Genomic DNA, 26,543 nt, shown 5'->3' with positions numbered 1-26,543 from the left:
AATTGCGGTGGCCTCAATAGGCCTGACTTTGGGGTGAACATGGGGTGGGGACTGGACATTGTGCCTTCCTCCACAGTGCTATCCACTGTGGGGGATGATTTTTTTTTGTCTAACTGTAGTCTTGTAGGTCTGTGTCCAAGATGGCTGACGTGAAGGGAGAGTGGACGCTGGCACGAATTGGTTGCCGCTGCTCCCTCTTCACACTGTGTTTTTGATTTTCTGTTTTTGGATTGAATCCTGTTTTTGATTTGTGTCTCTGTGATGTCCTTATTGTTATATTCCGATTATATGTTTACTATGTAAGGTGTCCTTGAGATTTTGTATGAAAGGCGCCCATTAAATATAAAATTTATTATTATTATTATTACATCAAAACAATAGCAAGGTTTCTAAGGAATAAAGGTAATGCTCACGTTGATCATTTTGTTTTTCAATTGATTTATCTTTATAAAGTTATGATGTGAACTGTTAAATAAAAATGATAAACAACAAATGTAGAGCTAGGTACACAAAAAGGCTGGAGAAACTCAGCGGGTGCAGCAGCATCTATGGAGCGAAGGAAATAGGCAACGTTTCGGGCCGAAACCCTTCTTCAGACTAAGCCAGGGTTAGGATTAGGGTTAGGGTCAGTCAGTTGGTCGGTCGGTCAGTCAGTCAGTCGGCTATTCAGTCGGCCAGTCTGTCGGTCGGGCTTGTCGGTAGACCAATGGATGCTGTGGAGGATTGGTCGGGCTGTTGGGCTGTCGTGCCGCCGGTAGGTGGTGACAATTGGGCTGGGCCGGTTGGAGGTGAGAGTGGACGGCCGGGCCAGCCCGCCGGTGGGTGGTGAGAGTGGTCGGTCCGCCGGTGGGTGGTGAGAGTGGTCGGACGGTCAGTGAGTGCTGCAAGTCCCAAAGCGGCTCCAGCTCCAGCCGTGGGCAGCTCTGGAAGGGGGGCGAGTTAGGGTTAGGGTTAGCATTTTCCTGTCAGTGGAAGATGCCTTACCCTTCCCCAGCCTGGCGCTGCCCCAGTCCCACTATGGCCGTGATCCCCCACGCTGCACACTGGCAGTCAGTGGGGATCAGTAAACGGGGGAAACCACAAAAACTGCCCTCACCCATTAACTAGGCTGGTTCAGGAGCTGGACCTCTGCGGCACTCATTCAAGAAACACACAATTATATTCATTATATTATTTTTATAATTATATATGATTACAGTCATATTCACGTCATATATATATATATATGGTATAATAATACATGGTTAAACTAGACTGCAGCACGGAATTAGGCTCGCCATGGTGTAATATGGGCATTGGACACTAGATGGCGCTTACTTTTTCGATCTCATTTTCTAATTAGTTTAATTAATTAATGTGCGACTTCTGACACTGACGAGTTGTGACTTCATTCTCAATTATATTTTATCTCAATCTGTGCAAAATTTCATGTCGTTCCGAGAAATGGGTCATGAAAGTTAAATTCTAGACACATTTTTGATGCTCGGCCCACAGCCTAATGCTGGATTACACAAATGGACAAAGTGCTGGAGTAAGTCAGCTTCGGAGGCTGAGGGTACGTTGTCAGACATAACAGGCTGGAATTTCCGAAAGCCATCTTGGACCCTGAGGGACTTACTAAGAAGAGACTGTTGTCTGAGGTGCCATCTTTTTGATGGGAAAGTAGATGCGAAGGCACCATTGAAAGTTTTTTGAAGAATTATTTTTAGTTTAGTTTATTATTGTCACATGTACAGTGACCGAGGTACAGTGAAAAGCTTTTTGTTGCCTGCTATCCAGTCAGTGGAAAGACTATTCATGATTACAATCAAGCGTCCACAGTGTACAGATACAGGATAATGGGAATAACGTTTAGTGCCAGATAAAGTCCAGTAAAGTCCGATTCATTGGTTTTATTTGTCACATGTGCAACTCCACAGTGAAATTATTTTTGCATATTTACACATGCAGGCGCCGCCGTAATGTGGCGCCATTTCCAAAGTCCAGTCCACCAGCGTGCTTGGTCTATTGGAGTTGGTCCCGATCCAGGTAAGCCCCAGGCTCTAGCGGGACCTCCCTCCATCACGTTCAACAGGATCGGCCCTCGAACCGACGTCCCTCTCCTCACCCGGCCACCTCTGTGTCCCCCGGATGCTGCCTGCAGCCCACCTTGAAGCCGCTGGAGGCATTACCCAAATTCATCCTCCGACCAGCCCTTGCTCCTCGCGTCCAACGTCCCCAGCCGCTCCGTCCTCGTCGGTTCTCCGGTGGGCCGGGCAGCTTCCCTAAATGGGCCACGATCCGCTGAGCCTTCGGGTCCTCCAGGCAGGTTCCCAGTGCCAAGTCCGGGGCACCTCAGGAAGGCTTCCAATGAGGTGGATGGTAGGTCAGGACCGCTCTCTAGTCGCTGATAGGATGGTTCAGTTGCCTGATAACAGCTGGATAGAAACTGCCCCTGAATTTGGAGGTGTGCGTTTTCAAACTTCTGTATCTCTTGCCTGCTGGGAGAGGGGAGAAGAGGCAGTGACTGGGATGAGACTGGTCCTTGATTATACTGGTGGCCTTGCTGAGGCAGCGTGAAGTGTCGGTGAAGTAAATGAAAAGGAGGTTGGTTTGCGTGATGGTCTAGGTTACGTCCACAACTCTGCAATTTCTAGTGGTCTTGGAAGGAGCTGTTCACAAACCATGCTGTTGTGATGCATGCTGATGAAATGCTTTCTGCCAGTACAGGATTATAGTTGAATTGGCTTTGGTAAAATTATAAATTGTCCCTAATGTGTCTGACAGTGCTAGTTTACGGGGCGATCGCTGGTCAGCGTGCTCGGTGGGCCAAATGGCCAGTTCCCGCACTGTATCCTTAAAGTCTAAAGGCTAATCATGATATGAAACTTGTTCTCCGACATACCAGGGAGCTCTTAGCATCTTCCCTGCCTCCTCATTCTGCAATTTAAAGCTTTTAGAAACATAGAAATTAGGTGCAGGAGTAGGCCATTCGGCCCTTCGAGCCTGCACTGCCATTCAATATGATCATGGCTGATCATCCAACTCAGTATCCCGTACCTGCCTTCTCTCCATACCCTCTGATCCCCTTAGCCACAAGGGCCACATCTAACTCCCTCTTAAATATAGCCAATGAACTGGCCTCGACTACCCTCTGTGGCAGGGAGTTCCAGAGATTCACCACTCTCTGTGTGAAAAAAGTTCTTCTCATCTCGGTTTTAAAGGATTTCCCCCTTATCCTTAAGCTGTGACCCCTTGTCCTGGACTTCCCCAACATCGGGAGCAATCTTCCTGCATCTAGCCTGTCCAACCCCTTAAGAATTTTGTAAGTTTCTATAAGATCCCCTCTCAATCTCCTAAATTCTAGAGAGTATAAACCAAGTCTATCCAGTCTTTCTTCATAAGACAGTCCTGACATCCCAGGAATCAGTCTGGTGAACCTTCTCTGCACTCCCTCTATGGCAATAATGTCCTTCCTCAGATTTGGAGACCAAAACTGTACGCAATACTCCAGGTGTGGTCTCACCAAGACCCTGTACAACTGCAGTAGAACCTCCCTGCTCCTATACTCAAATCCTTTTGCTATGAATTTTGATCGGAGTTTAGAAGGAATTAATCCCTATTCCTCAAATTAATTCATCTGCTCTCTGAATTTTAAGTTAGATGCTGACCTTAATACAAATCTTAGTCATCATTGTTTATATTTTGCCTGAATTACAAATAATTTTTCAAATTAATTTGAATTGGGGCCTATAAATCTTTTCACTGTTAGAACATTGTCTCTAAAATAATAACTCACGTATATAAAGTCCTCGTTAATACAGTAAATGTCTCAAAATGCTTCAGGGAGCAATTGTCTAATGGAACACATGGCACAGATGAAACATTTTTATCGATGAAAGAGGTAGAGCTGAAAATGCTGGACATTAACTCTTTCTAAGGTAGGATTTTCCCAATCTTTTGAACACTCCATTCTGTGGAGATTCAATCACGGGTTCATTCAAGAACAGGGGATGGCCTAGTGGCGCAGCGGGTAGAACCGCTGCCTCAGCACCAGAGACCCGGGTTCCTTCCTGACCTTTGGGTGCTGTCTGTGTGGAGTTTGCACATTCTCCCTGTGAGCCTGTGGGTTTTCTCCAGGTGCTCCGGTTTCCTCCCACATCACAAAGACTAGATTTTACTTTAGAGATACTTTTGACTTTAGAGATACAGTGTTCTCTTTACAGAATTTGCGACAATTTACAGAAGCCAATTAACCTACAAACCAGTACGTCTTTGGAGTGTATGAGGAAACCGGAGCACCCAGAGAAAACCCACGCCGTCACAGGTCGATTCGGGTTGCCCCATTACAGGAAAGATGTGGAGGCTTTGGAGAGGGTGCAGAGGAGGTTTACCAGGAGGCTGCCTGGATTAGGCAGTTTCGACTCAGGGAGAAGTTGGACAGACATGGATTGTTTTCTCTGTAATGCTGGAGGTTTAGAGGAGACAACATGTTGAAAGGTATACATAGATTAGACAGTCAGAACCTTTTTCCCAGGATGGAAATATCAAAGACTGGAGGGCGTTTCTTTAAGGTGAGAGGGGCAAAGTTTAAAGTTTACAAATACACAGGACTAGATGTTAAAAGTCCAAAGTGCCAAATATCAATTTACTCCCGATGGTGATGGGAGCCTTCTGCACTCACCTATGCTCCTCCGATGTTGAGAAAGGCTAGGCAGACACGTCATTGGGATTATCAAGTGGGCACTTACTTTCATCGACGTCTCCAGTAGGCTCAGTGGTGCATTCTAGCGTCCCAGAACCACCCCCCTCTGCATTTGCCTAGTCGGTTATTTGGGAGACCAAATGGGGTCTTTCCTCTTCAGCCACTGGCTACTCCGTTCTGCCACCCGTGATATTTATTTGATGGCTTGGCGTAGGGCTTGACCGCTGATCCCCAGATCCTTCATCAGTCTTAAGGTAGATGTTGCCACGAATCCTTGACATCCAACTTCTACCGGGCAGATTTTAACTTAGGAGATATGCGGGGCAAGTTTTATTACCTGAATGACAAAAATAGTGGGTGCCTGGAATGTGCTGCCAGGTGTCTGATACGATAGTGATGTTTAAGAACCTTTTACATAGGCACATGGATATGTGGGGAATGGAGGGATCTCTCTCTCTCTCTCTGAGTATTTTAAAAAAGGACAAGAATTAAATAAGCAGCAGTAAATCTTTTAGCTTTTTCTCTGCTCCACCATTTAACAAACCTACAGCTGATATTCCATGTCTGCACCATTTTCTGCACTATACCTGTTTTTTTAGAGATAAAGCATTGAAAGAGGCCCTTTGGCACATGGGGCCCATGCCGACCATCAAGCACCCATTCACACTAATTCTACATTATTCACATTCATTCCCTACACACTGGGGGTACATTTTCAGAGGATCAATTAACCTACAAACCCGCACTGGGGCAGCACAGTGGTGCAGCGGTAGAGTTGATGCCTTGCAGCACCAGAGATCCAGGTTCGATCTTGACTATGGGTGCTGTCTGTATGGAGTTTGCACGTTCTCCCTGTGGCCACGCGGGTTTCCTCCGGTTACCACAGTCTCCAAAGATGGCGGGTTTGTAGGTTAATTAGATTTGGTAAAAATTGTAAATTGTCTGTAGTTTGTTGGATTGCTGGTCGGTGTGGACTTAGTGGGCCTGTTTCCCTGCTGTATCTGTAAAAGAAAGTAAAGTCTATAAAATGCATAGTATTGTTCACTGAGATCGCATGCAAGAGTCGCCAACTAAACTCTCAAGGAAAGACTCTGAGAAAGTCTAAAGGTTTGTAGGTTAATTGGCCTCTGTAAATTGTCCCTCGTGACTGGAATAGAACTCGTGTACGGGTGATCGCTGGTCAACATTGACTCAGTGGGCCGAAGGGCCTGTTTCCGTGCTGCATTTCACAACTAAACTAAACTTAGGCTATGTAAGCAAGCATTAGTTTGCGATAAACCAAGCTACAAACTCAGGGAGAAAATATAATTTCCACTGGTTTGTTTACTTGAATTTTCTTGCATTTGCTGTGAATAGATTTGTATGCAGCAGTATTGGAATACAGAGGTAGTCTTAGTGCCTATATATAGAACTCACATCTATACACAGATACAATTACAACACAGAAATAAATGCTTGTGCAATAGGCTTTCAATCTATCATTGCAAGCTGGTCCTAAAAATAAGCTTACATTCCCTTTCAGTCTTTCTGTCTCTGGCTTAGATTAGTTTAGTTTAGACATACATCGCGGAAACAGGCCCTTTGGCCCACCGAGTCTGCTTCAACCAGTGATCCCCGCACACTAACACAAGCCTACACACTAGGGACAATTTACAATTTACTGAAGCCAATTAACCTGCAAACCTGTACGTCTTTGGGGTGTGGGAGGAAACGGGAGCACCCGGAGAAAGCCCACACAGGTCATGAGGAGAACGTACAAACTCTGTACAGACAGCACCCGTAATCAGGATCTAACCCGGATCTCTGGCGCTGTAAGGACGTAGCTCTATTGTTGTACCACTGTGCCGCCCCGGTTTCATAGTTTCATAAAATTATCTTAGCAGAGCACAATTAAATGCTTACATGGTTTATATTCAATTTAGTTTAGTTCATTGCCACGTGTACTGAGGTACAATGAAAGACTTTTGTGTGTGCTTATTTATTATGTGTTATCTATCAGTACTGTGGTTACAGGTCCGTTATGCTGCTGCAACCAAGAATTTCATTGTTCTGTTGTCAGTACAGTCATAGTCACACAACACGAAAACAGGCCCTTCCGCCCAGTTAGTCCATGCCAACCAAGATGCCCCATCTGCCTGCATTGGCCCATTTCCCTATAAACCTATCCTAACCATAAACCTGTCTCACTGCATCTTAAACGTTGTAATACTACCTGCCTCAACTACCTCCTCCGGCAGCTCGTTCCAGACACCCACCATCCTTTGTTACCCCATCAGGTTCCTATTAAATCTTTCCTCCCTCACCTTAAACCTATGTTCTCTGGTTCTCAATTCCCTTACTCTGGGCAAAAGACTCTGTGCGTTTGCCTGATCTATTCCTCTCATGATTTTATACACCTCTATAAGATCACTCCTCATCCTCCTGCGCTCCAAGGAGTAAAGTCCTAGCCTACCCAACCTCTGCCTATAGCTCAGACCCTCGAGTCCTGGCAACATCCTTGTAAATCTTCTCTGCACCCTCTCCAACTTGAGAAGTCTTCAGACTAAAGTTACCTGATGGTCCATTCCAATGGCCCCTAATCCTGGCATACAGGTGAGTTTGCTGGAGTAACTGGTCTTGGAGGGTGGAGATGCTCGCATTGACGAGACCAAACGCAGACTGGGCCATCATTTCGCTGGACCCCTTTGTTCAGTCAGCCTTGGCCTACACGATCTTCCGGTTGGCAAACACTGTTCCTCCCCTTCCCATTCACACACTGACCTTTCTGGCCAGGGCCTTCTACATTGTCAGAGTGAGGCCACACGCAAACTGGAGAAACAGCACCTCATATTTCACTTGGGAAGCTTACAACCCAGCAGTATGAATATTGATTTCACTCATTTCAAGTAACCCTTTCATTCCCTCTCTCTCTCTCTCTGTCCCTCCCCCACACTAGTCATCCTGCTAGTTTCACTGCACTCCTGCTTAGTTTCACTGTTTGTATCCACTTATTATCACCTTCTCCATAGCCAACAATGGACCACTGTGGGCTCTGCCTTTCCTTGATCATTGTTGCTGGCTTAGATTTGTCCTTTTGTATGCCTTTCATTCATTTGTTCTATGTACCTCTTCATACCTCTTCTTTCCCTCTCCCCTGCCTCTCAGTCTGAAGAAGGGTCTCTACCTGAAACATCACCGATTCCATTTCTCCAGAGCTGCTGCCTGAACCACCGAGTTACTGCAGCATTTTGTGCCTATCTGACACAAACAGTTTGATGCAGCAGTTCTTCATCTTTCTTAATAGGAACTGTGGAAACCACTGAGTGTTTTTGATGGGATTGGGGATCTGTGCCAGATAAATTAGGCAGCCTACTTCGTTGTTATTCACCATCTCATAATTAAAAAGGTTTTTAAGCCCTGAACAACCTCTCAACTGAGGTCTGGTTGTCTTCAGTGTTTGAAGGGCGGCACGGTGGCGCAGCGGTAGAGTTACTGCCTTACAGCGGCAGAGACCCAGGTTCAATCCTGACCACGGGTGCTGTCTGTACGGAGTTTGTACGTTCTCCCCGTGACCTGTGTGGGCTTTTCTCCAGGATCCCCGCTTTCCCCCTGCACTCCAAAGATGTACAGTTGCATCTGAGATCAGGATTGAAACCAGGTCTCTGGCACTGTAACTCTACACTTTGCCACCCCATTGCGGCTTAGATCTTCCAATAAACCTCATTGCGGACTTTGCACTTTTAAAAAAAAATCTGCGTTTTCTCTGTAACTTTTAATGCGAAAACAGACAGAAATGTGCCAAGTAACCAGCTGGCACTGTCCTGCATTCTGTCCGTATAACCTTCCAATCCTTCTCAAAACTCGTCACTTGCGAACAAAATCTTCAAGTTACTTTCCTGGAAATTATTCTGCTGAATAAACGACAAATTAGCAGAAGTAAGCAAAGCCCAGAAAAACTAAAAGCACTTACACAATCCGATGTTGGATCCATCTACCAAGGCTAATTAATCGATTCCGAGTTCTTCACCTTGAGTGAGGTTGTGTGTGTGTGTGTGTGTGTGTGTGTGTGTGTGTGTGTGTGTGTGTGTGTGTGTGTGTGTGTGTGTGTGTGTGTGTGTGTGTGTGTGTGTGTGTGTGTGTGTGTGTATGCGTGTGTGTGCAACCAAAAATCATTAAAACCTACTGCAAATTTAGGGCGGCACAGTGGTGCAGCGGTAGAGTTGCTGTCTCACAGCGCCAGAAACACGGGTTCGATCCTGACTATGGGGCTGTCTGTACGGAGTTTGCACGTTCTCCCTGTGACCGCGTGGGTTTTCTCCAGGTGCTTCAGTTTCCTCCCACACGCCAAAGACGTACAGGTTTGTCGGTTGTGTAGCAAGAAACTGCAGGTGCTGGTTTATACCAAAGATAGACACAAAATGCTGGAGCAAACTCAGTGGGTCAAGCAGCATCCCTGAAGAAAAGGAATAGGTAATGTTTTGGGTCAGGACCCTTCTTCAAACCCTGAAGTGTTCCACCATACTCCAGCCTAACGCAGTCCGGTGGAGAGCATGTTGACTGGTGGCATCATGGGCTGGTTCGGCAACTTGAATGCCCAGGAATTAAGGAGATTACAGAGAGTGGTGGTCACTGACCGGTCCATCACAGGTACTGACCTCCCCACCATTGTAGGGATCTACAGGAGGTGCTGCCTCAAAAAGGCAGCCAGCATCATCTGAGACCCGCACCACCCTGGCCACATTCTCATTTCACTCCTGCCATTGGGAAGAAGGTTCAGATGCCTGAAAACTGTAATGAGCCAAGTTCAGGAACAGCTTCTTCCCTACAGCCATCAGGCTATTAAACACTACAACCTCAAATAAGCTCTGAACTACAATAGACTATTATTGTTATTATTGCACTATTATTGTTTGTTTTTTGTGTGTACATATGTGTGTGTGTGTACATATATATATGTATATGTAGACATGATCTATATATATATATTTGTGAGTATATTTGTGAGTATGCGTATATATACACACAACTTTTTTCTCTTGTTTATTATATTGTTTACAGTGTACTATGTTTACATGTTCTGTTGTGCTGCAGCAAGTAAGAATGTCATTGTTCTATCTGGGACACATGACAATAAAACACTCCTGACTCTAATACCAATAACAATTTTATAAACATAAATAAAGGAACTGCAGATGCTGGTTTAAATCAAATATAAACATAAAGTGCTGGAGTAACTCAACGGGTCAGACAGCAATAGACATGGATAAGAAAAGTTTCGAGGGATATGGACCAAATGCAGGCTGTTGGGTCTAGTGTAGATGGGGCCTGTTGGTCGGAATGGGCAAGTTGGGCCACAGTGCCTGTTTCCCTACTTTATGACTCTGCAAATCCCCACATCATCTGGCGGAAAATAATTGCTTGGTTGAATCTCCCTGAGACAGTGAATCACACTATTCCAGAACGGTCTAGGCCCAATACGTCACCTATCCTGGGTCTCCTCCATTGCCAGAGTGAGCAACACCGGAAATTGGAGGAACAGCACCTCATATTCCGCCTGGGTAGTTTGCGTCCGGTTGGCATGAACATTGAATTCTCCCAATTTTGCTAGCCCTTGCTGTCTCCTCCCCTTCCTTAACCCTCGAGCTGTCTCCTCCCATCCCCCCCCCCCCCCCCCCCCCCCCCCATGGGCTCCTCCTCTTCCCTTTTTCCTTCTTTCTCCCCCCCACCCCCCATCAGTCTGAAGAAAGGTTTCGGCCCGAAACGTCACCTATTTCCTTCGCTCCATAGATGCTGCTGCACCCGCTGAGTTTCTCCAGCATTTTTGTGTACCGTCACCTATCTATGTTCTCCAGAGATGTTGCCTGACCCACTGAGTTACTCCAGCACTTTGCTTCCTTTTGATCCAGATCTTCAGATTCAAGATGAGGGGGGGAAAAGTTAATAGGAATCTGAAGGGTAGATTTTTCACAGGAAAGAGTGATGGGTGTATGGAACGAGCTGCTGGAGGAGGTAGTTGGGGAAAGGACTATCACAACCTTTAATGAACAATTAGACAGGTACATGGAAAGGACAGGTGAAGGCAGGCAAGCCTTCCATATCTCTCGAATCCCTCTCCCCTGACTCTTAGTCTAAAGAAAGGTCTCCACTTGAAACGTCACCCATTCCTGCTCTCCAGAGATGCTACCTGACCCGCTGAGTTACTGCAGCGTTTTGTGTCGATCTTAAGTGGGACCAGTGTGGATGGGGCATGTTGGTCAATGTGGGCAAGTAGGGCCGAAGGGCCAGTATCCACGCTGTATGACTCGATGACCGACGCAGACCAGTAAAGGAATGCAGCGCTGAAAGGGTTAATGTTTTGCAAAACGCTGATCTGGTTGCAATCCTCGGGAGCCGGTGGAAGGGAAGGGAAGGCGGTGCGGTGGGACCCGGGCTGTTAATGCAGAGACGGGACGCGGTGTGTCTGGATATAGATACCAGGAGCATCTGTGGATGGAAGAGGCGGCGCCACTTCTTGGGAGGCAGCAATGCTAGGCAAAGATTACATGCTCGCTATCATCATTGTCAACTGCGACGGTGAGTCAAAGTCTCTCTCCGCGGGTTAAATGTCAAGGGCTCTTGCATGGTTCGTAGCTGGGTCTTTTGCAGAGGGGAGGCGGGGTGGGGAGAGATGTGCTTTGCAATGAAGGTCCATCTCCGACCTGAGCAGTCGTTTGCAATTGCTTCATCCCATTCGGGAGTGCGTCTAATTCGGAGCTGGTGAGGTCTGAGCGCCTTTAACCCTGCAAATAACGGCGCTATCCCAATGCCACAGATATGCGAGAGGTTACAGATGCTGGAATCTTGTGTGAAGGACAAAAGTGCTGGAAGAACTCAGAGGGTCAGGCAGCATCTGTGGAGAAGAGAGAGAGAGATAAAGGAGACTGCAGTTGCTGGAGTCTTGAGCAAATGCCAAAATGCTGGAGGGACTGGGGTCAGGCAGCATCAGGAGAGAGAGGCACACAAGAAACTGCAGATGTAGAGAGAGGTTGGGCAGGCTAGGACTCTATTCCTTGGAGCACAGGAGGATGATGGGGTAATCTTATTGAGGTGTATAAGATCATAAGGGGGATAGATTGGGTGGACAGAATAGGATGATCATGAACCAGAGGACATAGGTTTAAGGTAAGGGAGGGAAATTGTAATAGGAAGCTGAGGGGTAACTTATTCACACAAAGGATGGTGAGTGTATGGAACGAGCTGCCGTAGGAGGTAGTTGAGGCAGGAACTATCGCAACGTTTAGGAAACATTTAGGTAGGTACATGGATAGGACAGGTTCAGAGGTTCCGAAGGGCCTGTCACCCTGCTCTATAACTAACCACTGTATCCATTGTAGCTTACAGGAGTGAGAAGGGATTGGACTGAAACACAAAATCCCAAGAGGCATCCAGAGGATGGGTGGGTGTGGAGAGGAAGCATTCTTCTGCGGGAGGATCTTGAACGAGGAGTCTCTGCTTAAACATAAAGGGTGATCCATTTAAATCCCAATAGACAAATATTCTCCCTCAGATTATCTTGCTCAAATTGCCGTACAGTCATACAGCACAGAAACTGGCCCTTCGGCCCATCTTGCCCATACCAACTACCATTCCCCATCTACTCTAGTCCCATCTTTGGCCCATATCCCTCTAAACCTTTCCTATCCATGTACCCGTCCAAATGTCTTTTAAATGTTGTTATAGTACCTGCCTCAACTACCTCTTCTGGCAGCTTGTTACATACATCCACCCTCTGTGTGAAATGGCTGCCCCTCAGGTTCGTATTAAATCTTTTCCCTCTCACATTCCTCTGGTTCTTGATTCCCCTACACTGAGTAAATATGATGGCATCACCCTGCTGCAGACATCTGCTGTCTCAAACGCAAGAAGAAGAAGTAAATAACTGTGCATTCACCCTATCTATTACCCTCATGATCTTACGCAGTTCTATAAGACCAGCATCTACAGTTCCCTATATCTTCTCACACAAAAAAAGGGCCACAATGAGGTAGGCAGGAAGATCAGGATTACATCTTCAGCTTATGAGAGGTCCATTCGGTAGACTGATGACAGCGGGCAATGAGAGTCAGAGAGAGTCATAGATCAAACAGCATGAAAACAGGTCAAAGATAGACACAAAAAGCTGGAGCAACTCAGCGGGCCAGGCAGCATCACTGGAGAGATGGAAAGGGTGATGTTTTGTGTCGTGACCCTTCAGGCAGCTCTTCAGTCGGGCCCTTCAGCAATAATCAGCACTAAACCTATGGTTCTCGATTACCCTACTCTGAGCAAAAGACTGTGCGTTTACCCGATCTATTCCTCTCTGATTTTGCACACCTCTATAAGATCACTCCTCGTCCTCCTACGATACGAAATGATAGAACTTTATTCATCCCAGGAGGGAAATTGATCTGCAAACAGTCATACATGAAACATGAAATTAAAGTGACGAGTGGAAATGACCGGGGATGTGAAAAGATTGGGGAGGGGAGAGGGGTCGGTCTCGGTCTACCCCATGGCAGAATGGGGAGGTTGTACAGTTTGATAGCCACAGGGAAGAAGGATCTCCTGTGGCATTTTGTCCTGTCCTTTCTGTCCTGCGCTCCAAGGAATAAAGTCTTAGCCTGCTCAACCTCTCCCTGTAGCACATGGACAGGACCTTCTTTAGACTGTTTCTATGGTGTATTTTTCAATTCAATTCAATTTCAAAAGCCTTTTATTCACACCCCTCCCCTTCACTGCAATCAGTCTGAAGAATAGTCCCGACCCAAAACTCCACCTATGCTTGTTCTCTAAGGACGTAGAGGGTTTGTAGGTTAATTGGCTTTGGTAAAAAATAATAAATTGTTCGTATTGTGTCGGATGGTGTTAGTATACCGGTTAATTGCTGGTTGGCGCCGACTCAGTCGGCCGAAGGGCCTGTTTCCACCCTGTACCTCTAAAATCTAAAGTCCAGAGATGGTGCTTGACCTGCTGAGTTACGCCAGCATTTTGTATCTATGGTGCTGGAGTAACTCAGCGGGTCAGCCAGCATCTTTGGAGAAAAGGAATAGATGACGTTTCAGGTCGTAACCTTTCTTCAGACTCCTTGTGTCTATCTTTCGTATAAACCAGCATCTGCAGTTCCTTGTTCTTGCAATTAAAAAGCCTGATAGATTCCTAAACATTCAGCTGTTTTACAATTACCATTGCTGAGACTTGGTTTTAAAGATCCAAATTTATTTAGTTGATTTTAAATTCTATAGCTGTTGTAATGGGAATTGAACTGGTGCCGCTGGGTCAATGGTCCAGATCGCTGGTTACCAGTCCTGTAGGTTAACCACTGTGCTACTGACTTGAGTGTGTGCAGCTGATCATAGAAACATAGAAACATAGAAATTAGGTGCAGGAGTAGGCCATTGGCCCTTCGAGCCTGCACCGCCATTCAATATGATCATGGCTGATCATCCAACTCGGTATCCTGTACCTGCCTTCTCTCCATACCCCCTGATCCCTTTAGCCACAAGGGCCACATCTAACTTCCTCTTAAATATTGCCAATGAACTGGCCTCAACTACCTTCTGTGGCAGAGAATTCCAGAGATTCACCCCTCGCTGTGTGAAAAATGTTTTTCTCATCTCGGTCCTAAAAGATTTCCCCCTTATCCTTAAACTGTGACCCCTTGTTCTGGACTTCCCCAACATCGGGAACAATCTTCCTGCATCTAGCCTGTCCAACCCCTTAAGAATTTTGTAAGTTTCTATAAGATCCCCCCTCAATCTTCTAAATTCTAGCGAGTACAAACCGAGTCTATCCAGTCTTTCTTCATATGAAAGTCCTGACATCCCAAGAATCAGTCTGGTGAACCTTCTCTGTACTCCCTCTATGGCAAGAATGTCTTTTCTCAGATTAGGAGACCAAAACTGCACGCAATACTCCAGGTGTGGTCTCACCAAGACCCTGTACAACTGCAGTAGAACCTCCCTGCTCCTATACTATAATCAGAGAACTTAATGGCTCACAGTGCTAATTCAACCTGGTTTAGCTTTATTATTGTCATGTGTCCTGAGGTACAGTGAAAAACTTTGTTTTGCATACAACAGATCAGATATACTATATATAAATGCAAGTCATACCCAAGTACAACAGGTAGAACAAAGAGGACGATACAGAGTGCAGATTATAGTTCTCAGCATTGTAGCGCATCAGTTCCAGAGACAAAGTCCAATGTCCGCAATGGGGTAGAGGTGAATTGGACAGTGCCCTAGCTTGTGGACGGACCGTTCAGAAGCCTGATAACAGAGGGGAAGAAGCTGTTCCTGAGTCTGGTGGTGCGCGCTTTCAAGCTTCTGTACCTTCTGCCAGATGTGAGCATCCAACTTACCCACACCTATCAACATGCCGCATCTACACTAGCCCCATCTGCCCGTGTTTGGCTCGTATCCCTCTAAACCTACCTATCCATGTAGCTGTCTCAGTGTTTTTTGAAACATTGTGATAGTACCTGCCTCAACTACCTCTTCCGGCAGCTCCTTCTATATCGCCAGACACCTCCTCTTACAACTCATTCCATGCTCCCATTTTTGTGTGAAAACAATCCCCCCTTATTCCTATTAAATCTTTCATCTTTCACCTTAAAGTTACATCCTCTAGTTTTTGATTCCCCGACTCTGGGCAAAAGACTCTGTGTATTTACCTTGTCAGAAACCAATTAACAGACAAACCTGAATGTCTTTGGAGTGTGGGAGGAAACCGTAGCACCCAGAGAAAGTTCATGCGGTCACAGGGAGAATGCACAAACACCGTACAGACTGCACCTGTAGTTAGAATCGAACCCGAGTCTCTGGTGCCGTGAGGCGGCAACTCTGCCCAGCACCATCACCCCAGTGGGGCAAGTTTTGAACGTCCCCGATTCTTGCTTCTCCAGTTCCATCCAGACGCACCCTTGGAGAGATTGACCTTCGCCCTCTGTGTCTGACTGGCGACTATCATTCTCTGTGGACGCTGCTGAGAATTTGCAGCATTTCCATAAGTTCTAGGAGCAGAATTAGGCTATTCGGCCCATCGTCTACTCTGCCATTCAATCATTGTTGATCTATATTTCCCTCTCAACCCCATTCTCCTGCCTTCTCCCCTATAACCCCTGATACCCTTGCTAATCAAGAACCTGTCAATCTCCGCTTTAAAATGCCCAATAACTTTGCCTCCTCAGCCGTTTGTGGCAATTAATTCCACAGATTCACCACCCTCTGGCTAAAGAAATTCCTCCTCGTCTTTCTAAATGTATGTACTTTTATTCTGAGGTGTAGTTAGTTAGTTATTCTGTGCCCTCTGGTCCTAGACACTCCCGTTAGTGGAAACTTCACTCTATACAGGCCTTTCACTATTTATCACCTTTTTCTTTCCTTATTTCAACCATTTTGTTGCATAGATTGTGATTTCTACGCACAGACACAGGCGGGAGGTGAGGAGAGGGTGCGGAGACTGTTAATTTATTTTACTGTGTTCTCTCTAGGACACCTGCAGCCATTTAATTCAGTGAGTGGTTGCCTGGCACTTGTTCACAACGGCAGAGGCTAATTATAGAGCTGACATTGTGCGTGTGACAGAGGGATAGAGAGAGGAGGACGAGAGAGAGGAGGACAAGAGAAAGGAACACAAGAGGGAGAAAGAGAGAGGAGGGGGAAAGAGGGAGAGAGAGAGAGGCATCAAACAGGAATACTTCTCTGCCTGAATATCGAATAAATAGTTGTTCATAGTCTACTCCACAGAACAACATGCCCACACCGACCAAGATACACCATCTACACTAGTCCCACCTGCCTGCGTTTGGCCCCTTATCCCTCTAAACCTACCCTTATCCAACTGCCTACATGCTTCTTAAACATTGCATTAGTACCTGCCTCAACTACCTCCTCCAGCAGCTCGTTCCATACATCCATCATCCTTTGTGAAAAAAACAAAGTTACCCCTCACCTTAAATCTATGTTCTTTGGTTCTTAATTCCCCTACTCTGGGCAAGAGATTCTGCGCATCTACCCTATCTATTCCTCTCATGATTTTATACACCTCTATAAGATCACCCCTCATCCTCCTCCAAAGAATAAAGTCCTAGCCTGCCCAACCTCTCCCTGTGGCTCAGGCTATCGAGTCCTTGTACATATCTATCCTCTGTGTGTTAATGCATTGATCTCTTGGTTCTCGAACAGACAACTTGTGGAATGACCCGTCACTGGAGACGGACCCCGAGCTGCCAACGGGGTGGAGAACCATCCGTGACTCGAGCGGTACTTACTACTGGCACGTGCCAACGGGCGCTACTCAATGGCATCACCCGGCTGGCTCCCCGGAGCTTGGTGTGGACGCTGGCAAACTACCGTCGGCCGTGGTGCCCGCCCTGGGCCACAAGGTGAGGGGAGCTGGTGGAACAGCCGCCAGCCTGGGGGAGTGACGGGCACGAGGGCTTCGTCTCGTGTGAGGCTTTGTTCGTGATAGTGGCGGCAGCTGGTAGAGCCACTGCCTCGCAACGCAAGACCTTGGGTGCTCTCTGTGTGGAGATCGCATGTTCTCCCTGTGACCGCGTGGGTTTGTACATTAATTGGTTTCTGTAAATTGCTCGCTAGTTTAGTTTGGAGATACACCACGGAAACAGGCCCTTCAGCCCTCACCGACCAGCGATCCCCACACACTAGCACTATCCTACACACACTAGGGACAATTAACAATTTCCCCAAGCTAATTAACCATCGGGCGATCTCGGTGGGACGAAGGGCCTGTTTTAATGTTGTGTCTTTAAAGTTTAGATTTTCAGTAGCTGCATCATTTTCTTCTTTAGATTGTCACCTACGTTAAATTCCCATCTCTCTTGTTGTCATGCTGGAGATTGTGCAGAGATTTAGAATGACGTTGCCATGACTCGAGGCCCTGGTCTACAGGGAGAGGTTGGGCAGGCTAGGGCTTCATTCCTTGGAGTGCAGGAGGATGAGGGGTGATCTTAGAGAGGTGCACAAAATCAGGAGAGGAATAGATCGGGTAGACGCACAGTCTTTTGCCCAGACTAGTGGAATCGAGAAGCAGAGGACATAGGTTTGTGAGGGGTGAAGATTTAATAGGAATCTAGGGGTAACTTTTTCACACAAAGGGTGGTGGGTGCATGGAACAAGCTGCCGGAGGAGGAAGTTGTAGCAGGTGCCATCATAATGTTTAAGAGACATTTTGACAGGTACATGGATAGGAAAGTTTTAGAGGGATATGGGCCAATTGCAGGCTGGTGGGACGAATGTAGATGGGGCATCTTGGTCATCATGGACAAGTTGGGCTGAATGGCCTGTTTCCACGCTGTATGACTCTACGACTGGCTGCATCCTCTCACCTATCTCCCGCTGCAACATCCTCCTGTGCACCTGCAGTTCCCCACTCTAACCTCCTCCTTGTTCACAGCCGCAGGTTACTGTCTCTGGCCCGACTGCCGTTAATCATCCCTGCAGAGGTGGGACGTTCGAGAGCAAAATGCCGGCTTCTTCGTCAATAAACCTAAGGTTAGTCCTGCAATGATTCCCACCCCGGTCATTCCTTCTTCTCCCCGCTCCCGTCCGGCAGAAATAACAGAAGCTTGAAAGAGCGCAGTAACACTCAGTAACAATAGTGCATTGTCCAACTACATGAAATCCTTATCATTTGGATTCTACCCTTCTAGGGAAATTGTGGGGGGGGGGGGGGGGTATCAAAATTGCAGAGTTGTGGATGTAGCCCAGTCCACCGCACAGCCCAGACTCCCCACCATCCACTCCATCTCTTCACGCTGCCTCGGGAAAGCAGCCAACATAATCAAACAGAATCAAAGACTTGTTCCTGTCCCACCCCGGTCATTCCTTCTTTTCCCGCTCCCCTCCAGCAGAAGGTACAGAAGCTTAAAAGTGCGCGCCACCAGATTCGGGAAGAGCTTCTTCCCCTCTGTTATCAGGCTTCTGAATGGTCCTTCCATAAGTTAGCGTTCACCTCGACCCCATTGTGGACATTGGACTTTGTCTCTGGAACTGATGTGCTACAATGCTGAGAACTATATTCTTCACTCTGTATATTCCCCTTTGCTCTACCTATTGTACACAGAAACTGTACTTCAGCAGTCTGAAGAAGGGTCCCGACCCGAAACGTCATTTATCCATGTACTCCAGAGATGCCGCCTGAGTTACTCCAGCACTAAGTGATAGATGGGTACAAATGAGAGGGAGAGGGGAAATGGGGAGACAAAGAGTTTTGAAGAAGGGTCTTGATCCGAAACGTCACCTATCCACATTCTCCAGAGGTGCAGCCTGACCCACTGAGTGACTCCAGCACTTTGTGTCTTTTTGTGGATCAAGCGGCATCTGCAGATCTTTGTATCTCCTCTATGACTGATGTTGTTCTGTTTTACAGGGACCCGCTTCTTTGGCAAGACGGCAGGCTGGAACATGGGAGGAAACTCGAGTCCAAGGTGTTGCCCGACCCCACCCTGTCCGTTACACCCCACTGTGTGTGTGTGTGTGTGTATTGTGCGTGTGTGTTGTGTGTGTGTGTGTGTGTATGTTGTGTGTGTGTGTGTATCTCAGTCCGTTAATATCCCAACCTATTGAAGTATCAGTATCAGCCCTTCCCTCCACCCCCTCTCCCCTCCTTCACCTCACTCTTCCCCTTCCACTCTCTCTTTCTCTCTACCAGTCTTTCTCTCTCTGTCGCTCTCTTTGTCTTTTTCCTTCTCTCGCTCTCTCTCTGTGTCTCTCTCGGTTGCTGACCCCTGTGGGTGTTTCCCACACATGGTGTGGTGTGTAACGTCCCTGTGTTTGCCCCCACACGCAGTGCTTTGCCGTGCGGTCGCTGGGCTGGGTGGAGATCCCAGAGGAGGATCTGGCTCCGGGGAAGAGCAGCATCGCGGTGAACAACTGTATCCAGCAGCTGTCCAGCAGCAAGTCCGCAGGCCGCCGCTCAGCCTCCACCTGGGAGGAGGTACGTTAGTCCGTGACGCCTACCCTCCCACGGGCACCGGGGTCAGCAGCACTCCTGTACCACAGTGCAGCGCAGACCAGCACAGGCCAGCATAGCAGGCCAACACAGGACCGCACAGCACAAACCAGCCCAGCACAGCATAGACCAGCACAGCACAGCTCAGCTCAGCACAGCTCAGCTCAGCTCAGCACAGCACAGCACAGACCAGACCAGACCAGCACACCACAGCTCAGCACAGCACAGCACAGCACAGGCCCTTCAGCCCACAATGTCCATGCCGAACACAACGCCAAGCTAAACTGGCCAGCATAGCAGGCCAACACAGGACCGCACAGCACAAACCAGCCCAGCACAGCATAGACCAGCACAGCACAGCACAGCACAGCACAGCACAGCACAGCTCAGCTCAGCTCAGCACAGCACAGCACAGACCAGACCAGCACACCACAGCTCAGCACAGCACAGGCCCTTCAGCCCACAATGTCCATGCCGAAAACGACGCCAAGCTAAACTAATCTCCCTGTGCCTGAGCGTGGTCTGTTTCCATTCCCTGGTCATTCACGCCTGGTAGTTGTACAGCTGCGCCACCCTACTGTGGTGGAGGCCAAGCCAATGAGTATTTCTAAGGCGGAGATTGACAGAATCTTCATTGGTGTCAGGGATTGTGGGGGGAAGGTTGAGAAAGAGAGATCAGCCGCATTTGATTGGTGGCTGATCGATGGGCTGAATGGCCTCATTCTGCTCCTATTGTCCTGTGGTCTTGTGCCTGAATTTTCAAACCATGGGGATCAGCACTCACTGGTTACTGTGGCAGTGTGTAAAGAGCCATGAGAGGAATAGATCGGACAAGACGCACATCGTCTCTTACCCAGAGATGGGGAACCGATAACCAGATGTAGGTTTAAGGTGAGAGGGGAGAATATTTAATTGGTGACTTCTTTTACACCGAGGACGGTTGGTGTATGGAACGAGCTGCCAGAGGAAATAGTTTGGGCAGGTACTATCGTAACGTTCAAGACACATTTGGACAGGAATATGGATAGGAAAGGTTTAGAGGGATATGGGCCAAACACAGGCAGGTGGGATGGGTGTGGATGGGACATGTTGGCCGGTGTGGGCAGGTTGGGCTGGAGGGCCTGTGTCTGAAGTACTGTATGACTGACTTGTCTGGGCGACAGAGAGTGCAGGGTTTGTTTGGTCTATGGATTGTTGGACTGACTCTCTGTCCGCAGGGTCAGGACATGGTGCTGGTTCTCAGGAAGGATACCCTGAGCCTGGTGGACCCCATTGACCACAGTCTGATCCACTCCCAGCCCATCATCAACATCCGTGTGTGGGGCGTTGGTTGTACCCACGGCAGGTGAGTAGACAGCACTCAATCTCTCTCCTCTCTGTGGTAAAGCATGTACTTAATTGAAGTGGTCCTAATATGATGGAACCGCCCCGTTCCCTTCTTGTTTACAGTCTAGTTTAGAGACACAGTGTGGAAACAGGCCCTTTGGCCCATCGAGACCACGCCGACCATCGATCACCTGTCCACATTAGTTCCATGTTATCCCACTTTCTCATCCACTACCTATGTACTAGGGGCAATTTGGAGAGGGCCAATTAACCTCGATAGTTTCCACAAGACAGAAAAGCTTTGACCTACGACGTCACAGATACAGCGTGGAAACAGGCCTTTGGCCCACTGAGTCCGCATCGACCAGTGATCACCCCGTGCACTAGCACTATCCTACACACTAGGGGCAATTTATAATTTTACAGTAGCCAATTAACCCACAAACCGATACATTTTTGGGATATGGGATGAACCTGGAGCACCCAGAGAAAACCCATGCGGTCACAGGGAGAACATGCAAACTCTGCACAGACAGCACCCGTAGAAGGGTACAGAGTGTATAGGCTGGTTGCATCACAAACTCGGCAACTCAAACGCCCAAGAACGAAGGAGATTACAGAGAGTGGTGGACACTGCCCGGTCCTTCACGAGTACTCACCTCCCTACCATCGAAGGGATCTACAGGAGACCTCAAAAAGGCAGCCAGAATTATCAGAGACCCACACTACCCTGACCATGCTCTCATTTCACTCCTGACATCGGGAAGAAGGAAAACTGTTATGTCCAAGTTCAGGAGAAGCTTCTTCCCTACAACCATCAGGCTCTTAAACACTACAAATGACTAACTAAACTATGAACAGCAATCCAACTAAACTAACTAAAGGCGGCACAGTGGCACAGCTGCCTCGCAGCGCCAGAGGCCCGGGTTTGATCCTATACCTCGGGTGCTGTCTATATGTGGAGTTTGTGCGTTCTCTCCGTGACTGCGTGGGTTTCCTCCAGGTGCTCCGGTTTCCATCCACATCCCAAAGACATGCAGGTTTGTGGGTTAATTGGCCCTCTGTAAGTTGCCTCGGGTGCGCATGGAGTGGATGGGAAAGTGGGATAAGATAGAACTAGTGTGAACGGGTGATCGCTGGTCAGTGTGGTTGGGTGGGCCGAAGGGCCTGTTTCCACACTATGTCTCTAAACTAAACTAAACCAAACTATGAACTGTCTTGGCTGCACTAGTCATGGAGTTTTTAATTATTGAATGTTTTAATTTATTGTATGTTAGCTAAGCACTAGTGTGCTTACTGGCCTATTACGCTGTAAGAATCTCATTGTTCTGTTATTGGGAGAAATGACAACTTAACACTGTTGACTGTGTGGGATACTCCCACCAACATTACGTACCCTTTATCCTGTATCTGTACACGGTGGATGGCTTGATTGTAATCATGTGTAGTTTCCACTGACTAGATAGTACGTAAACAAACGCTTTTCACTGTACCTCAGTACACGTGACAATAATAAACTAGAGGGCTGTCCTGAGCTACCATCTACCACATTGGAGATCCTCGGACTATCTTTAATCGGACTTTACTTGGGCTTGATCTTGCACTAAACGTTATTCCCTTTATCCTGTATCTGTACACTGTGGACGGTTTGATTGTAATCATGTATCGTCTTTCCACTGACTGGATAGCACGCGATAAAAAGCTTTTCACAAAACCTCAGTACACGTAAACAAAACTGAATGAAGCTAATTTTTAGCGGTGGAATTTTGATCTGTGAACATTCAGACATTTCCTGGTGGAGGTCTGAATGCCTTGTGTTCATGTGGCATCGTTGTACGAGTGGAATGCATCCTGTTGCTTCACCGACTTTATCCATGTAATCATTTTACTTTCTCCCTGCTGCCATGGAGACAGAGACAGGTACAACTTTCCATTTTTATTCCCTTTATTTTCCGATTTGGAATTAAAATGTTGCCTCCCTTACCGTCGTATGATGCTTGTCTTCCGATCATCGCCGACCATCCATCACCCGTTCACACTAGTTCCATGTTATCCCACTTTGTCAACCACACCTTACACACTAGGGGGCAATTTACAGAGGGAGGGCCAATTAACCCGAGGACATGTCAACCCATAAGGTCACGTCTTTGGGATGTGGGAGGAAACCGGAGCACCCGGAGGAAACCCACGCGGTCACACCAGAGAATGTACAATCTCCACACAGACAGCACTCGAGGTGGGGATTGAACCTGGGTCACTGGAGCTGTGCAGTAGTGGGTCTACCAGCCGCGCCACCGTGCCACCTGTATTTTGCGGAAATTGTTAAAGACTAGACACACAGCTTGGAGTTGAAAGGGGGAAGTTTAAAGGACCCCTTTGCTCGATCTATTGTACTTGAGTTTGACGATTGTATTTTTTATTTAAGAGGGAGTTAGATGTGGCCCTTGTGGCTAAAGGGATCAGGGGGTATGGAGAGAAGGCTGGTACAGGATACTGAGTTGGATGATCAGCCATGATCATATTGAATGGTGGTGCAGGCTTGAAGGGCTGAATGGCCTGCTCCTGCACCTATTTTCTGTGTTTCTATGTTTATACAGAGGGTGGCGGGTGCCTGGAATGCGGTGCTGGGGGGAGTGATTAAGGCAGAAACAAAAGTGGCATTTAAAATGCTTATGGAGAGGTGGTTAAGATGCTTTTGGATATCTATGTGGCTATCCAAAAACCTCTTAAAACCTGATCCTATCTGCCTGCACCACCACCCATGGCAGCACGTTCCAGGCACTCACCACGCACTGTGTTAAAACTGCTTGTCCCGCACATCTCCTTTAAACTTGCCCCCTCTTCTTTTAAATCTGTGCTCTCTAGGACACTTCCACCCTAGGAGAAAGGTTCAGCCTATCTATGCTTCATAATTTTATATATACATCTATCAGGGCTCCCCCTCAGCCTCCGGCGTTCCTGAGAAAACAATCCAAGAGTGTCCCACCTCTCCTTGTAGCTAATACCCTCACCCACTAGAGGCAACAAATTCAGTAAATATATCCCGTTCTCTCTGGCCTTGAAAATGCTGTCCTTTCTTGATGACACTCACCTTAGTGAGATTCATGGGAGTACAAGTCATTGACTGTAGATCAGTAAGGTAGCAACAAGGAACTGTAGATGCTGGCTTACAAAAGCGTGCAGGTGATAATGAAAAGCCTGGATAGAGAGGATGTTTCCTCTAGTGGGAGAGTCTAAGACCAGAGGGCACAGCCTAAGAATAAAAGGATGTACTTTTAGAAAGTGGATGTGGAGAAATGTATTTTGTCAGAGGGTAGCGAATCTGTGGAATTCCACAGATGGCAGAATCACAGAATACCACAGAAGGCGGCGGAGAGGAGGCCAAGTCATTGGGTATTTTTAAAGTGGCTGACTTCTGCTCCTATATCTTATGATCTTATATCCATATGTTCAAAAGTCAAAGGAGCAGAATTAGTCCTTGGCCCACCGAGTCTACTCCACCATTCAATCATGCCGGATCTATCTTGCCCTCTCAACCCCATTCCCCTGTGACTTATGGTGACCCTTCTTCAGAACATTACAGCAGAGGAACAGGCCCTTCAGCCCACAATGTCTGTGCCGTACATGATGCCTATTTCCAGGCACCCACCACTCTCAGTGTAAAATGTAACTTGTGGGGCAGTGGATAACTAGTTTGCCTGGTCTCTCCATTGAATATGTCTCTTTCTCTTTCCCCCACCTACCTGCACAGAGATTTTGCCTACGTTGCGAGCGACAAGGACACGTGCATGTTGAAGTGTCACGTCTTTCACTGTGACACCCCAGCCAAGGCCATTGCATCCGCCCTGCATCAGATAAGCGCCCAGGCAAGTTCTCTCCACCACTAACCGGGGACCAAGGGGACTCCCTTGTGCATGACGACCAGTTCTCGATCAGTGTTGGGCGAGTGAGCTGTGCTCCTAAGCTGCGGTTTCTCGGTTAAGTTTAATGCACCTGTGGTACCGTGAATGCGGGGCGGCACGGTGGCTCAGCGGTAGAGTTGCTGCCCAACAGCGCCAGAGACACTGGTTCGATCCTGACTGTAGATCAGTCTGAGAAGGTTATTGGCTGCAACCTTCCCTCCATTGACGAACTGTACACTGAAAGGGCCAGGAAGCGAGTGGGTAAGATCATCTCTGACCCCTCTCACCCTGGCCACAAACTCTTTGAATCTCTTCCCTCTGGAAGGTGACTCCGGACTGTCAAAGCTTCCACAGCCAGACATAAAAATAGCTTTTTTTCCACGAGTAGTAGCTCTTCTCAATAAACCAAAAATCTGTAGCCTCCTTTTGCTCTGGTATTTTATTTAATTCACATATTTAATCAATAATGTTTTATTATTAATGTTTAATGTTTTATGTATCATTCTTAACTGACGCTGTATGTCATGTTGTCACTTGTGGGAGGAGCACCAAGGCAAATTCCTTGTATGTGAATACTTGGCCAATAAACTCATTCATTCATTCAGTCTAGTTACATTCTTACACTGACTAGAGGCGCTATTGTTAATTCTGGCCAAATTGGAGATGCCAAGACACTAAAATTGAGTAAAGGCTTCTGGGCTGCTAGGCCATTTGGTCAATTTAAATGTGCCTTCTGCAGAAATAGGACAATCTGCCGAATGGTGCCAACTTGTCTAGAGCCTAGATAAGAGTTGCAGGAAGAGAATGGAACATCTGCAGATTCTTACAATTAGGTGTAAATTGCATGAAATGGATTGGGTGAATGCAAACCAGACATACAGATTGTAAATATTGTTGCAAAGTTTTACTTTGCTAGATGTTGATTGGGTTAAGTGTTGAGCCTTGTCTGGGTTTCTTGAATATCCAGGCACATGTTGCATAATTCATCTCTGTTAACTTGCATCTAGAAGCTTCGTCAGATGCATTGTATTAGTCACTGTATTATTGGGTTAGGGAAATGTCTATCATGTACTGTGTTAATCGAGATCTGTTATTGGACTGTATAGAGACCACCCCCATGTGGTTCGGCCCCTCAAGGTTAGGGGACTTATAAAAGGCCGCTCCCTCGAGGTCCTGTGTCGGTCTTCTGGGTGAACATTTAGGACTGTGTGACCTTGTGGAGTGTCTCTACTTGCACAAGGCTAGGAGGGCTTGGCCAGGCAGATACAAGGATCGAACCCGCGGTGGTTAGATATAGTAGTGGGGAACTGTTATTGTGTTTTTCCAAAATAAAGTTTAGATGCGCAAGTGCTTAACTCAGTATTTTATTGACTGAAACTAGACTGGGGGAAGCTTAGAACGAGCTATTTACACTGTCTGTACGGAGTTTGCACGTTCTCCCTGCGTGTGTTTTCTCTAGGGGATCCGGTTTCCTCCCACACTCCAAAGACGTACAGGTTTGTACGTTAATTGGCTTCAGTAAATGGTCCTTGGTGTGTGGGATAGTGCTGGTGTAGAGGGCGATCGTTGGTCATTGTGGACGCGATGGGCCAAAGGGCCTGTTTCCATGCTGTATCTCTGAACTAATCTAAACTAATTGTGTAGGAAGGAACTGTAGATGC

At 47.2% G+C, this 26,543-nt stretch overlaps 1 protein-coding gene across 3 annotated transcripts in view; it reads left to right on the top strand.

Moving 5' to 3' along the window:
• apbb3 (amyloid beta precursor protein binding family B member 3) overlaps positions 1-26,543 on the top strand; it is a 47,047-nt gene that overhangs the window by 12,471 nt on the left and 8,033 nt on the right. Inside the window, exons 2-9 of one of the 3 annotated variants that reach the window (XM_033029774.1) lie at positions 1,951-2,028; positions 16,867-17,066; positions 18,098-18,195; positions 19,073-19,130; positions 19,493-19,639; positions 20,872-20,999; positions 22,895-22,900; positions 24,732-24,846. In XM_033029774.1, the coding sequence (XP_032885665.1) occupies positions 1,962-2,028; positions 16,867-17,066; positions 18,098-18,195; positions 19,073-19,130; positions 19,493-19,639; positions 20,872-20,999; positions 22,895-22,900; positions 24,732-24,846 (819 nt within the window). In that variant the 5' untranslated portion in view covers positions 1,951-1,961. Of the gene's footprint in view, positions 1-1,950; positions 2,029-11,058; positions 11,237-16,866; positions 17,067-18,097; positions 18,196-19,072; positions 19,131-19,492; positions 19,640-20,871; positions 21,000-22,894; positions 22,901-24,731; positions 24,847-26,543 lie in introns of those variants that run through there. The other 2 variants (XM_033029776.1, XM_033029775.1) reach the window with 2 other exon arrangements.

Source organism: Amblyraja radiata, chromosome 11 (assembly GCF_010909765.2).
Source record: "Amblyraja radiata isolate CabotCenter1 chromosome 11, sAmbRad1.1.pri, whole genome shotgun sequence".
In the NCBI taxonomy this organism is placed as follows: domain Eukaryota; kingdom Metazoa; phylum Chordata; class Chondrichthyes; order Rajiformes; family Rajidae; genus Amblyraja; species Amblyraja radiata.
Note: the sequence above shows the minus strand (reverse complement) of the source record. Positions and strands in the feature narration are given on the sequence as shown.